Source organism: Pinus tabuliformis, chromosome J (genome assembly GCF_031772625.1).
Source record: "Pinus tabuliformis cultivar Carrire ecotype Pingquan chromosome J, CPIR1, whole genome shotgun sequence".
In the NCBI taxonomy this organism is placed as follows: Eukaryota; Viridiplantae; Streptophyta; class Pinopsida; order Pinales; family Pinaceae; genus Pinus; species Pinus tabuliformis.
Window position 1 is genome coordinate 538,228,069 of NC_142295.1, and position 12,978 is coordinate 538,241,046.

The window sequence follows — 12,978 nt, forward strand, 5'->3', positions numbered from 1 at the left end:
AGGAACTTTTGTGTTAACCTCTCTCGGTTGTTCTAGCAGTTTCCACCTTTTTGCATGAGGGCAGCCTTACTTCTGCGCTGGCCTAGCGTCAGCCCCTCTAGATGTTGTGCTATCTCCACTAGTCTCTCTATGCCTCTATGCCTAGCATTCTCGATCTATCCCTGCCCCTTTGCTGCATAATGATCAATCAGTTCGAATTCTCAGCGTCCTAGCCCCAGAAATCGAACTTTAGAACAATTCGTTCTCTGTGTGTGTTTCTAAATGAACCCCAAGCCTCCTTCTTATACTTTTCTCGTTGAGACTTCAACGACCGAAATTAAGTCTCTAATCAACGGCTAAGATTTAAACTTGACTTGATCCACTTTCTAGAACATTCTCACCCATATTTTGTGTTGGAATTTCTAAGTTTAATCCATTAGAAATTCTTCTTGAACTATTTGGTCTATTTCTTCCTACTTATTAAATTTGTTAACAAGTTATTTACCATGTAAATACTAAAAATAACACAAGTACAGTATCAACATCTACATATCATCAACTGACCAGTGACAGAAAACAAGCACACAAGTGACACCATTATTTTTGGACAAAATCCCAATGCGGGAAAACCGATGCAGCTATTCAAAGGGTTTTATTATTATGCAGTTTTTAGAATACAACGAAGGTTCCAGAAATGGCTCACCTAACAGAGAATGCCCTCGGCAGTAGTAACTCTCCTCGGAGACAGATATTTCGTTTGATGAATTACCAGATGAATGATCCCACAACAACAATTGCAACTTCCATTGCTCTGCATCACTCTGATAGGGATTGCATCACCCTTCCCAGCTCACCGACACCCAGTCTGTCCCACAAAAATCTTCCCAGCGCTGCCTCTTGGCCTTGCGTTAGCTCTGCTAGCCTCTGCGTCAACTTCTAGAACTTTTGCGTCAATCCCTAGACCCTCTACGTCTCACACACTGGCCTCTCTTAGCTCTGTGCAGCTCCTGGCTGCCTCTGCTGATCCAGGTGGATGTTGCTGGCCACCCACCTATCCCATTTGGGCCCCCACGACTATCTATTTCAGTTTTTCAGTTTTCGTAATTGTAGCACAATTTACTATTTTTAGTAGTTTTTCGGGTCCTGAACTTCTACAGCCGTTTTGAGGCCCTAAACGACGTTTTTTGGGAAATCTGGGAGCAACATGGGTCCATGGACAAATGTTGCTCTTCCCAAAGTTGTAGTGCTCGGACAAATCTTTCTAACGAGCTATTGTATGCGTCAAATGAAGATCGGGTGCCAAAGTTACGACCCTGGGAAGTTGATGTACCAACTTACCTAAAACGGGGCCCACAATTTGGCGTTTCATCTTCTAGGGTTAGGTTTTGGGATGTTAAGGGTTTTCCATTGTTTCTCAACAATAAATAGGCCTTTGAGCCTCATAGTAACGCAGTTCAGAGGCATGTAGCCACCAGATCTCTTCTCAGAAATAAGCTACCATCGTCCTAGCTGGTTTATTTCCAACTCCGTTGGTAAGAGGCCTTCGAGCCTCATTGTAACACAGTTCAGAGGCATCTAGCCGCCACATCTCTTCTCAGATATAAGCTACCATCTCCCTAGCTGGTTTATTTCCAATTCTGTTTGTAAGCATATTTCACTATTTTACATTAATGAAATGAAGTATTATTTCAGCTACATCTCTGTTGTTATCATTATCTCTGTAATTTGTTGTGTTTTTGTTTAAATCTGGATCATCTGCGTAGCACCCAACTGCCTCTCATTGTTGATCACTGATTCTATCTCTCTTAGCAAACCCCACTCTAGATAATAGAATGACTGATCACTCTAATGTGTTCTCCAACTGACCCTCAAACCTCTTCTTATACTTTTCTCGTTGGTCCGTCAATAACCAAGATTAAATCTCTAATCAACTACTAAAATTAGATTTGGCTTGATCCATGACTTTTGGAACCTTCTAACCTAGTATTATATTAATACCCATTAATATTTTATCTAAACTTAGGAACTCCATTAAAAATATTAGTTATTTTAATATCTGCCAAACTGGTAAGAATTTGCCCAAACCATTTCTCGGCCTTGGAGATCTCATGTGATTCAGCCTCTCCACCAATTTTCATGGCTAGAACACACCCGATGCTACCCCAAATACACACTCCCTCTTAGCATGGATTTTGCTCTAGTAATACTCCACACTGAGCATCACCTTGATTATCGAACATCCATCCCTGTGCTGATGCTAGGCCTCCTCACCTATTACACCGTTGCATCCTGTATCGCTACCCATGGCCCTGCCACTACCACTGTTGCATCTGTATGGCAGCTCCCTCCGCATCCGCGCTACTGTTGGTCCCTCCTCCTAACACTACATCTGAACTGATGCTGCATCGTGTTGTCCATAGCAATACCACTACTAACTATTGCATTGCAACTCAGTTACTGAGAAGTAAGTAATTGATCCACCCAACTTTGACATCTGTCAGGCTAGAGACACTCCTGATGCTGAAGCTCCCTCTGTCACTAATAAGTGCTCCCTCTACCAACCTCTGCGCTGTTGCAACAACTCCCTGCATCCCGCACCGTTGCAAACCTCTCTATGTCATCCTGCACCGTTGCAAACCTCTCTGTGCCATCCTGCACCATTGCAACACTCTCGTGGCTCTCGCATTGTTGCAGCCTGCTAGCCTCGTGTTGTCCTGGGACTCCTGCACTGTAGCACTCTCTGTCGCTCCATCTGCATCCGTCTCTACTGACCTCTACCAGTCCTGCTACTCCTCTTCGGGGCTCCCTTATCAAGGTATAATCCAAGAGGTTGAGTACCTCAAGGATCCTGCCCCTCATCGCCTGTAGTCCGTCTGACTACAAATGGAGTTGTGAACTACTAAATAAAGACATTATGTGTTGATGCACTGGTGGACGAATGATTTGCTGTAGGGTAGATCTGTAAACCATGTTCAGTGACCTAAAGGAGCAAGACCATTAATAGAGGCAGAGCTGCAGAATGGGAGCAGAAGGACCAACAGTTGTGTTCAAGGTACAATCAAGGCAATTGTGAAGTTGACTACATCAGCTAGACGATCAGTCTATCTTGTTCAGGGTAGTTTGGTTGTCATAGTTGTTGACAACAAGCCCTAGTTTGTATTCTTGTATCAATGGATGTATGAGGGTCATTATCCTTGGTACGGGAGCCCTAGAAAATTGTATTACAGTTTATTAATATAACAAAGTTGGGTTGTTGAAACTTGTAAAAAGTTGTCTATATTTGTGCACATGCTAATTTGCTATTGTTCATATTGTGCTGTACAAAGTAGTTTGTGGTGGTATTCGGATTAGTAGTGTTAGAGATTCTAAGACCTTGATCTAGATTTCAGTGTTGTGGAAAAATAACTTGGTATCAGAGCTACTTTTAAGCACTAGTGAATCAGAGTGTGCACAACACGTACAACTTAAGAGGGAGTTGTCACAATGTTGTTGAAGGGCTCACAGCATTGTTGAAGTTGTCAGTTGGTCTACGGCAATGTTCCACCAAGTCTCTAGGACGGGGAGATGCGGGTGTGGGGAGACGCACAAGGAGGACGTGTGGGAGTACCCTCAAATTTTAGGGAAATTTAGGAGGGACAGGGGGACGTCGGGGTATATAATTTTTTTTTTCCTTTTTTAATATATATATATATATATATTTCAAATTCATATTCAATAATGAAAGCATAAATAGAATGATACATACATAATTGAATTAAATAATGAAATACATTGATCCATACTCATCATACTTACTAATGCATACATGATTCATCCATAAACCATGAGATTCAATAATGAAATACTCTGATCCATATTCAGTAATCATTATTCACCATTCTCGAATCTACGTTGATTTAAAAATTAAATTCATCATTCATCATTCTAGATTCTAAATTGATTTAAAATTAAATACTAAGCAAAATAGACTATAATAGACACTGAAATCTAAAGACTGGAATAGTAAATTGATCTAACTAAAACTAAAAAACAATGGAGTGATGAGTCTAAAAGTCACTCTAAAGTACACAGAGGGCTTGGTGCTCTTAATTAAATACTAATTCCAAACCCTTGTATCTGACAAAATGCAATGGAAACATTGCACTCCATCGAACCCTGAATTCCTGAAAAATTGATCTAAAGACTGGAATAGTGAATTGATATAATTAAAACTCAAAAACAATGGAGTGATGAGTCTAAAAGTCACTCTAAAGTACACAGAGGGCTTGGTGCTCTTGATTAAATACCAATTCCATACCCTTGTACATGACAAAATGCAATGGAAACATTGCACCTCCATCGAATCCTGAATTCCTAAAAAACTGTTAACTCTGTTGGATTTTGAGTGAGATCTAAAATTCTACTTTCTCCATATGAAATCCAATGAGGTCAGAGCCACTCTCAAACATCCTGAGTCATTTCATGGTAATGTTAAAAATTTAAGTAAAATCAGGAAAATGAAAGATAAAGGAGAATTTCACTTTTACTTTAAGAATTTAATATTACCATGAATAGCATAGCGTTAGTACGGAAATATGGTCAAATACTATGTTTTCCCTGTCATAAATCATTGTTTACAAGCAAATTTAAGGGGGGCCGCATAGCCCATTTTGAGGGGGTTGGGGAGTCGCGTCCCCCACACTGTGGAAATGTCCCCCCCTGCGTCTCCCTGCATCTCCCCAAAAGGGGGACGTGGGGAAACGTTTCCCCAGACGTCACCCCGTCCCAAGTGCGAGGGGTGCGCGCACCCGACCCTAGGGGATGCGTCCCCGTGGAACACTGGTCTACGATATGAGGATAGCTTGGAAGGGTTGTCCAACTATACTCCATGGAAGGAAAGGATCAAGTTTGTTCTAATGATGAACAAGATCTAGGACTTTGCCGAGAAAGAGATCAAAAAGCCAACTGACCCTAAGGAATTGGAAGTGTACGAAGAGATGGATACGAATGCCAACTTGATCATCCTAGATGGTGTCAAGGATCCTTTGATACCTCATCTGTCAAGGAAGAGCGGTGCCCATGAGATATGGAAAGCTCTTCAGGATTTGTTCTAGAGTAAGAACGAGAACCGGGTGTTGGTCTTACAAGATAAGTTGAAGGCCACCAAGAAGATACAAGGTGAAGAGGTGACTTCGCATCTGACGAGGTTTTCTCAGGTTCGAAATGAGCTTGCCACCATCAGTGAAACTATTACAAATTTTGAGATAATGATGATTGATTTGAAGGGGTTTATTCCAAAGTGGAATTCGTTCATCAAAGTGATCGTTTCCAGAGATAGGCTGCCAAACTAGAACAAGTTGTGGGATGACTTAATTCAGGAAGAATTGCAAGACAGGGATCATCCAAACAAGAAGGCTATTGATGATGACGTGGCTCTTGCAGCGAGAATGAAGGGCAAGCAAAAGGACTTAAGTAAGATTGTGATTTAACTGCAGCAAGTATAGTCATTATTTGACAAAGTGTCCAATGAAGAAGTGAAGAGATGATGAGAAGGAGGAGGGGAAGTAGGTTGCAGGTGTCACCACTTCTGTCAAGATCGATGACCTCTCCAAGAGATTAGAGAGTGGAGATTTTGCGTTCATCTCTCATTTCTCTAAGGGTACCATCAACGAGGTTGCATAGTACGTGGAGAGTGGTGTGTCAAAGCAAATGACAAGTTCGCAAGATGTGTTTGAGACTCTAATTGAGTGGGACTCAAAGTTGCACATATGGGTGGGCGACAAGAGTTAGAAGGATATCAGAGGATTAGGTGTCATGCCATTAAGGATGGAGTCAAGAAAGTTGATGAGAGTTCAGGATGTACTATATGTACCAAAGCTCAAATATAACGTGTTGTTTGACTCAACGATTGAACAAAAGGGGTTTGAGGTATTGTTTTAGGGTGGAAGGGAGAGACTCAAGACCAAAGGCTCTAGCTCCACAAGTGTTGTGATTGAAGTTAGAGAGCATAGTCTATATAGGTTGACGGGCAAGCCTATAGATCATGAGAAGAAAAACGAAGAGAAGATCCAAGGTCCAAAGGTTCAGAGGGAGCCAAGTTCTGACAGAGGTTTGCAGGTTTAGAGGGGAATGTGCAGCCCAAGAAGAGCACGTGGTCATTTCTTCTACAACTAGCAAGAAGGAATCATGGAACGACCTAAAAGCATTTTAGGAGAAGAAGCAGGAAGCTTCCAGTGGTAGTGAGACTTCCAAGAAGGGTGCAATTCATGCTTTAGGGTTTCCTAGAGTTGTGAGTGCCAACAGTTGGGTTAATGTTGCCAGTAGTGGCAATAATGACGAGTTACTTCCTACTCTTGGAAGTACCTCCCTCACTAAGAGGGAGTGTTGATATTAGTAGCTAGGGAGGTACTCCAAGCCCTAGGGTTTGGGGTTGTGGAGGAATTGGTACCCCAAATGGACTTGTGGGCTAAGAACCCATGCATGTGGGCTTTGCACCCAAAGTTGTGTGAAACCATAAGGAATTTTGGACATGTAGCCCTTGGAGATTGTAGAGGACCCTAAAAGGAGCTAGGGCTCACAAAGAACACCAAGAGAGGAGGTCTACAAAGAAAGATAGTAATTTTCGTATGTTTCAAGTGGCCTTGTGGCACAAAGTACAAGTCGGCTAGGCTTAGAGTGTACCCAAAAGGCTAATCGTTGGCACCCAAGAGAAGCATATAAAAAGAAGGCAGCTTTGAGGCTAGAATAGGTCATCCAAAGTGCAACAAACATAAGGAAGATATATGAGCAGGACGCGGAGCAAAGGGACCCCAATGAACAAGAAAAGGAACACATCTTTGTGACATTTTATCACTGTTTGGAGGGTCAAGCACAGGAGCAAGAAGGAAAAAGTTAAAGAAGCAATTCTAGGCTGATTTTGGTGAGGGTTTGCAGCATGTTTCTCTTTGTTGTGGGGGCCATAGGAATTCTAATGAAATTGCAGGTAAGTCGAGCTTGACTTGGGCTTATTCAAGAGGGCTTAGAGCCCTGTTTTGGTGATGAGAAGTTTGTGATCCATAGAAGAGGGAAGGTCGCAGCTGCAAGAGGACTTTCGGAGCATTTGGATAGGGATAACAGGGCTTGTTAGAAGCCCTAATCAGGCAGCAGAATCTACGACAATGTACACCAATCCAAATTTGAGGAAAAAGTATATGTATGGTATCTTCAAGTTGTCTTGTTGCTAGTGGATGGTTCTCCTACTATAAGATAGTTTGTAATGGGCATCTTAAGGTTGTCGGACGGCAACAAGTAGGTGCTCAAAGTAGCCCTAGATTAGTTGGCAAGAAGTACATTGACAATTATAAGGAGGGTGAAGTTTGCAGAGCTCAGTAACTAATCTTTGAAGGAAGAAAGAAGGAGGTCAAAGGGAGCAGTTTGATCAGCCCAAGTTCATTGTCTAAGAACTAGAAGGGCATCTTGTAGTGATAGGTGGCAGCCCTCTAGCCCAAAGTTTGTCTTCATTGGAGCAGTGTTGGAAGGAAATAGAGGGAAGAAGTCCCAAAGGAGCTGAGGTGCAGTGATCGGCAGTATAGAGTTGTTCACAAACAGAGTTGTGAACAACTCAATAGAATACCCTAACAAATGATCAACTAGAGGGCAAATTTGTAAGCCATATTCAGTGACCTAAAGGAGCAGGAACATTGATAGAGGAAGAGTTGCATATTGGGAGCAGAAGGGCCAACAGTTGTGTTCAGGGTACAATCAACGCAACTGTGAAGTTGACTACATCAACTAAACTATCAGTGTATCTTGTTCAGGGTAGTTTGATTCTCATAGTTGTTGACAAGCCCTAATTTGTATTCTTGTATCAGTGGATGTTTAGATTCTGTTGTGCAAAGTAGTTTGTTGTGGTATTTGGATTGGTAGTGTCAGAGATTCTAAGACCCTAACATAGATTCCACTGTCCCATAAAAACAACTTCCCTTGACAAATAATTCCCATGACTTCGTGAACCCATTTAGTGCAACATTTACTAATTATATGTCCTCCACTTTCTCCACAATAGCTATAAGTTGATCATGTATCTCGGTGACCTTCATGAGGTAGTTGGTAACATTGTTAGACCCTGACACCTGGATGGATCTAAGCTTGTTCTTTGGAATCATCTTCCTTCACATTATTGCTCTAGAATAAATCCACTAGAGTCTTGAACATCCCCTTGGTCGTCTTCTTTGCTAAGTAAGGGATCAAGTGATCCTTCAATGTGTCCATAATGCTTCACTAAGCATTAATGTCCTTTTTATGGGCTACAAATTGCAGTGCATCTATTGGTGGTTGAATTTCCTCATCAACTATCTCCCAAAGTTCATTTTCTTTCATTAGCAAGGTAATCCTTGCCTTCCAGGTTAGGACGCTTGAAACCCCATCCAACTTGTCTTCAAACCTAACACTTGTTGCTGCTATTTCTAAATATGAACAAAAAGGCTGCCATGTGTTAATTCGTTCTAGCACCCACGAGAATTTATTGCTAGTTTTCTTCTATGCAAACTAGGAAATCAGCATCCTCTTCTTCATAGAAGCTTTGATACCATGTTAATTTTCTAACCCCGATAAAATGACATTATTCCTAGTAATTTTCCTTGTTGGCTTTATTTTAATATAAATTATTTCAGAGGAAGTGAAATTAAACCAATCTCCACAAATATACAGAAATTTAGCTACCCTTCAAGCCCTACTCCTCATTCAATTAATCTCAAAGCATACAAGGGCTCTCTGATCGGGAAAATGGCCCTATTAAGAAAACTACAAACTACAACAATGTTAAAAAAAATTCTAGTAATTTTCTGGGAACCTGTACAGGCTGTACGACCCTTTGATATGGCTGAATCAACCCCCCTGCTCTGCAACCTTGCTGCTACAGTTATACGACCATGGACGTGTCACTACATGGCCTGCATGTACGGCCCTGTCCACGGTATACCTGCTCGTGTGCCTCAGCCCTGCTCAATCTGGCTCTACAACATGCACTGGACCTCACTCCTTATTGCAAAAATCTCTCTTGCTGTTTTCTCTGGCACATGGATGAAAATTCTTCTCCACCCAGTCACTGAAATCTCTTTCTCTCTAGTGTTCACTGTGTGTCTTTTCCCTTAGCCTAGCCTTCATTTTATTAGTTTGAGTTATTGACTAAATCCACAACCCTAATCTTTAGAGTGATTGATGGTTGAAATTAGATCTCAACTTCACTTGAGATCAATGGTTGAGATTTATCTAATTCACTATTGCACATAACCTTTGCATTTCAATAGCTTAACACATTTTTTCTTATAAATAGCAATTACTTTCGTAATTAAAGTAATTGCCAAGGTTAAAAGCTAGGTTGCACGAAACGGGGAAACGGGTACGAGTTTCCGAAACGGGAACCGATAGGAAATGCGACCTCCCCAAATTTTGGAAACGGGGAAACGCGAATATATATATATATATATATATATATATTAAGACATTTAAGAAATATGTGAAATCATAAAGCATATATGATAAACTCTAATTTATTACATTATGATAAAATTGTCAATTGTCAATGCATAAACTATAAGTCTCTAAATTTACATCACATTTACTCATGAATGATCACATAATGAAAATAGAAATATCCAAAATCAGCCACGAGAAATTTCTAATTTCTTGTCTCATGATTGATTGGGAGTCTCCTCCTACATAGTCGAACGACCTTAGTTCTCTTGATTAAATAGAAGTTTCATACCCTGGTACCCTACATGCTCTTGATTATTGGGAGTCTCCCTTGCATAGAGGGCTTGGTTCTCTTGATTAAATACAAGTTCCATACCCTAGTACATGATAAAATCCAATGGAAACATTGCAATCCCCCCAATCCTGAAATCCTGAAAAACAGATAAGTCTACTGGATTTTGAGTGAGATCTAAAATTCCACTTTCTCCATATGAAATCCAATGAGGGCGAAACCACTCTCAAACATCCTGAGTCATTTCATGGTAACATTAAAAATTTAAGTAAAATGATGAAAATGAAAAATAAAGGAGAAAATGAAAAATAAAGGAGAATATCACTTCTTAACATTACCATGAACTGCATATAAACACTAGGGCAAAAGTTCACTTTTATAACTTTAGAGAGGCATCTAGAAGCAACTAGAAGTTTCTAGGATAACCTAAAAATAAATTAGAAAACAAATTAATTTAAAAAAAAACACAAGTAAAAATCTGAAACGTGAGTCGTACGGCCCTGAAACGCATTTCAGGGCGTACTGGCCATGTTTCAGTTTCGTGAAACGTGTCAGTACAGCCTGAAACGTGTTTCGGGGCTGTACCACACGTGTTTCAGCATTCTGTACTCGTTTCCGTACGGAAACGCCCCCTTGCCCTACGTTTCCTGCAACATAGGTTAAAAGAAAATTAGATGACTTGCACACATTAGACACTTAGACCTGTGTGGAAGTATCTGTCTAAGCTACAAAACGTAAACAGACACTACCTTATGAGCACTCTGAAGTTCCTATATTTAGCAGCCACATGTGATACATCCACTATCTGCTCAAACCCTGAACTCAAACCATACATCTCCCACCAAAAATGGAATAAGGAAGCCACTGCACTACTGCAAAACGGAACCATGATACTGTCTTTATTCTTGCAAAATATACACTTTCCAAACATAGACATCCTAGAAACAGCATCCATCTCCTAAAAAATAGGAAACTGAGAATTGTTGGAGAAGTGGTGGCGGGCCAAAAAATACACTGCTAAAATAGCAGTGTCTCACATGTTAATAAAAATAGTCCCATTACAATCGTGTAACTGTAAGGAACATAAATATGTATTCTGATTCAACAAACAAGCCCTGAAACCCTTACTGCTAAAACTAGCAGTTTCATGAAATAGCTTGCATGTCACCAATACGAGGCCCATCCAGAACATGAATTCTCGAGGACCAAGAATATGTAGCTAACTTGATATGTGGGACCTAGAACTCTAGCTCCTGCAATGTACAACTGCAAAACATAGACAGTTCTTGATGTGAAACCTTGGATGTCTCCAGCTGCTTATGTTACCTGGGGGTTAACACTTTTACAAGGTTTGACATCTTTAACTTCTTGACAAGCAGTTATTACAATTTTTTTAAAGAAAGATTAATTCATTTAACTTTACAACAGCAAATATTATATAAAATTGTATCATATGACTAAATTGTTGAAAAGAAAGTTAATAAATTCCTCCCTATTTGTTCTGAAATTATCCTTGATGGTAAACTAGAATTCCTCTTTCTCATGCAAACAATCTACATAACAGTACCAGAATATTTTCTGTAGTTTAGGCACCTGTGTGTGTGCGCATATGTGTGCGTGTGTGCGAGAGAGAGAGAGAGAGAGAGAGAGAGAGAGAGATGGTATTTCAAAATGTTACTCCAACTTGACTCACCTTGTAAGACAGAATTGACTGCAGGGGTTGGAATATGGAGGCCAACTATTCGTTGATTATCAGATGTAGTCTCTAAGCGTACAACCCGTAATCGCCTGTGACTTTGCCGTGCCTGATGCAAGGACAAATGAAAAATAATTTTTCCAATTTCTATAAAACCATTTATAACAGTTAAATAAAGAAAATAACAAACCAAGGATAAAAAAGACCTCAAGAACATGAGCACCATTCTTGTAAGCTGCAAAAGTAACATTATAAAATAATAAATACCAAGCAGCTATCATAAAGGTTGAAAGATTCAACTCCAAATAAAGTGAATTCTTCTAAAATTTCCAGCCAGTGCCACGCCTTCTTGGAAATCATCAAAAGGAATCAAGTTGACAATATCCCAACTTATAACCAAAAAGGTGAAAGTCATTCACAATCTCAAAGATTATGAACTCATCCAAGAAATGACCATATATGCTTGTACTACAACTTTAAGACTTCAATTTACACATGGAATTGCTGTAAAGATAAAATCTAGCAAATTTAAGAAAAAAAATTGCCCAAACCATTCTAGACATTATGATAATAATTGAAAAATAGTGATCTAAAATCAAAACAACACACGGTAGCAGGACATCACAGATCACGAAGAAAAACAGTTATATACAATATACTTCGTTAATTGATATATATGCTTGATATGTACGTTCAAAGCACTCTGGCTACTAAGCATCGCAAGTGTGGGAACATTGTCACTTTCAGGTTCCAATTTCAATGAAAATCACTTGAGCACCTACAGATGTTATGTGCTAGACAAAAATGTAAGCACAATTGTTGAAAGTAGTGCTCATTGATAACAACACATGCCTAACAATATAAGCTGCTCCAAGTGTATTCAATTTCATAACAAATAGACAATATAAATCTAAATAATACACAAGGAATCACAAATCTAGAGCAGAGCATCGAATGGCTATGCTGACATTGGACAGTCAAACAGCATAAACTTACTAACCAAGATCATACCATACCTGCTTAGAAAGAGATTTTTCCACGATGCCCCAAACAGGAAGAATAAGACCCCCCAATATATTGAATTCTTGGATTCTCCTACCAATAGTACAACTCGCACCAGCTTTACACTTTGGTCCATGCATGCACTGCAAACAGAAAAGGAATTAAGCAAACTGAAATGTGTACAGATGCCAAAAGACGAAAGCACCAAATCATGTACCACACCATCACAGGAAATTCAATAAACTTGGAATTACTACTGTTTGAGAATGATCTAAATCCATCCCATTAACAAGATGCCTAAAGTCTAGGTAAACATATCACACTTGATCGTTTATCTAAATTTCATTCACATGATGCAACTAACTACCAGATGTGATGCACGTGAATAATGCCTACAATAAATCTAATCCCTATGAGAACCAACTAAAAGTCTAGAATTTAATTTTTGTCATGCCACAATTTAAAAATGGATTCATAACATCTTTATGGAAATGCGATTCAATTACACCAACTTCTGTCGCTCTACCTCTACTCATGACTCAAATGAAAAATATAATTACGACAGCCATTGACCGCA

At 39.8% G+C, this 12,978-nt stretch overlaps 1 protein-coding gene across 2 annotated transcripts in view; it reads right to left on the reverse strand.

The window, feature by feature from the left end:
• EMB1135 (RING/FYVE/PHD zinc finger superfamily protein) overlaps positions 1-12,978 on the reverse strand; it is a 418,560-nt gene that overhangs the window by 54,906 nt on the left and 350,676 nt on the right. The window contains exons 31-33 of one of the 2 annotated variants that reach the window (XR_016247843.1): positions 12,416-12,544; positions 11,606-11,634; positions 11,397-11,508 (exon numbers count right to left, since the gene is read on the reverse strand). Coding sequence is in view for 1 of the 2 variants with exons in the window: in XM_089378057.1 (XP_089234183.1) it covers positions 11,397-11,508; positions 12,416-12,544 (241 nt within the window). In the remaining variant the exon portion in view is untranslated. The remainder of the gene's footprint in view (positions 1-11,396; positions 11,509-11,605; positions 11,635-12,415; positions 12,545-12,978) is intronic. The other variant, XM_089378057.1, reaches the window with a different exon arrangement.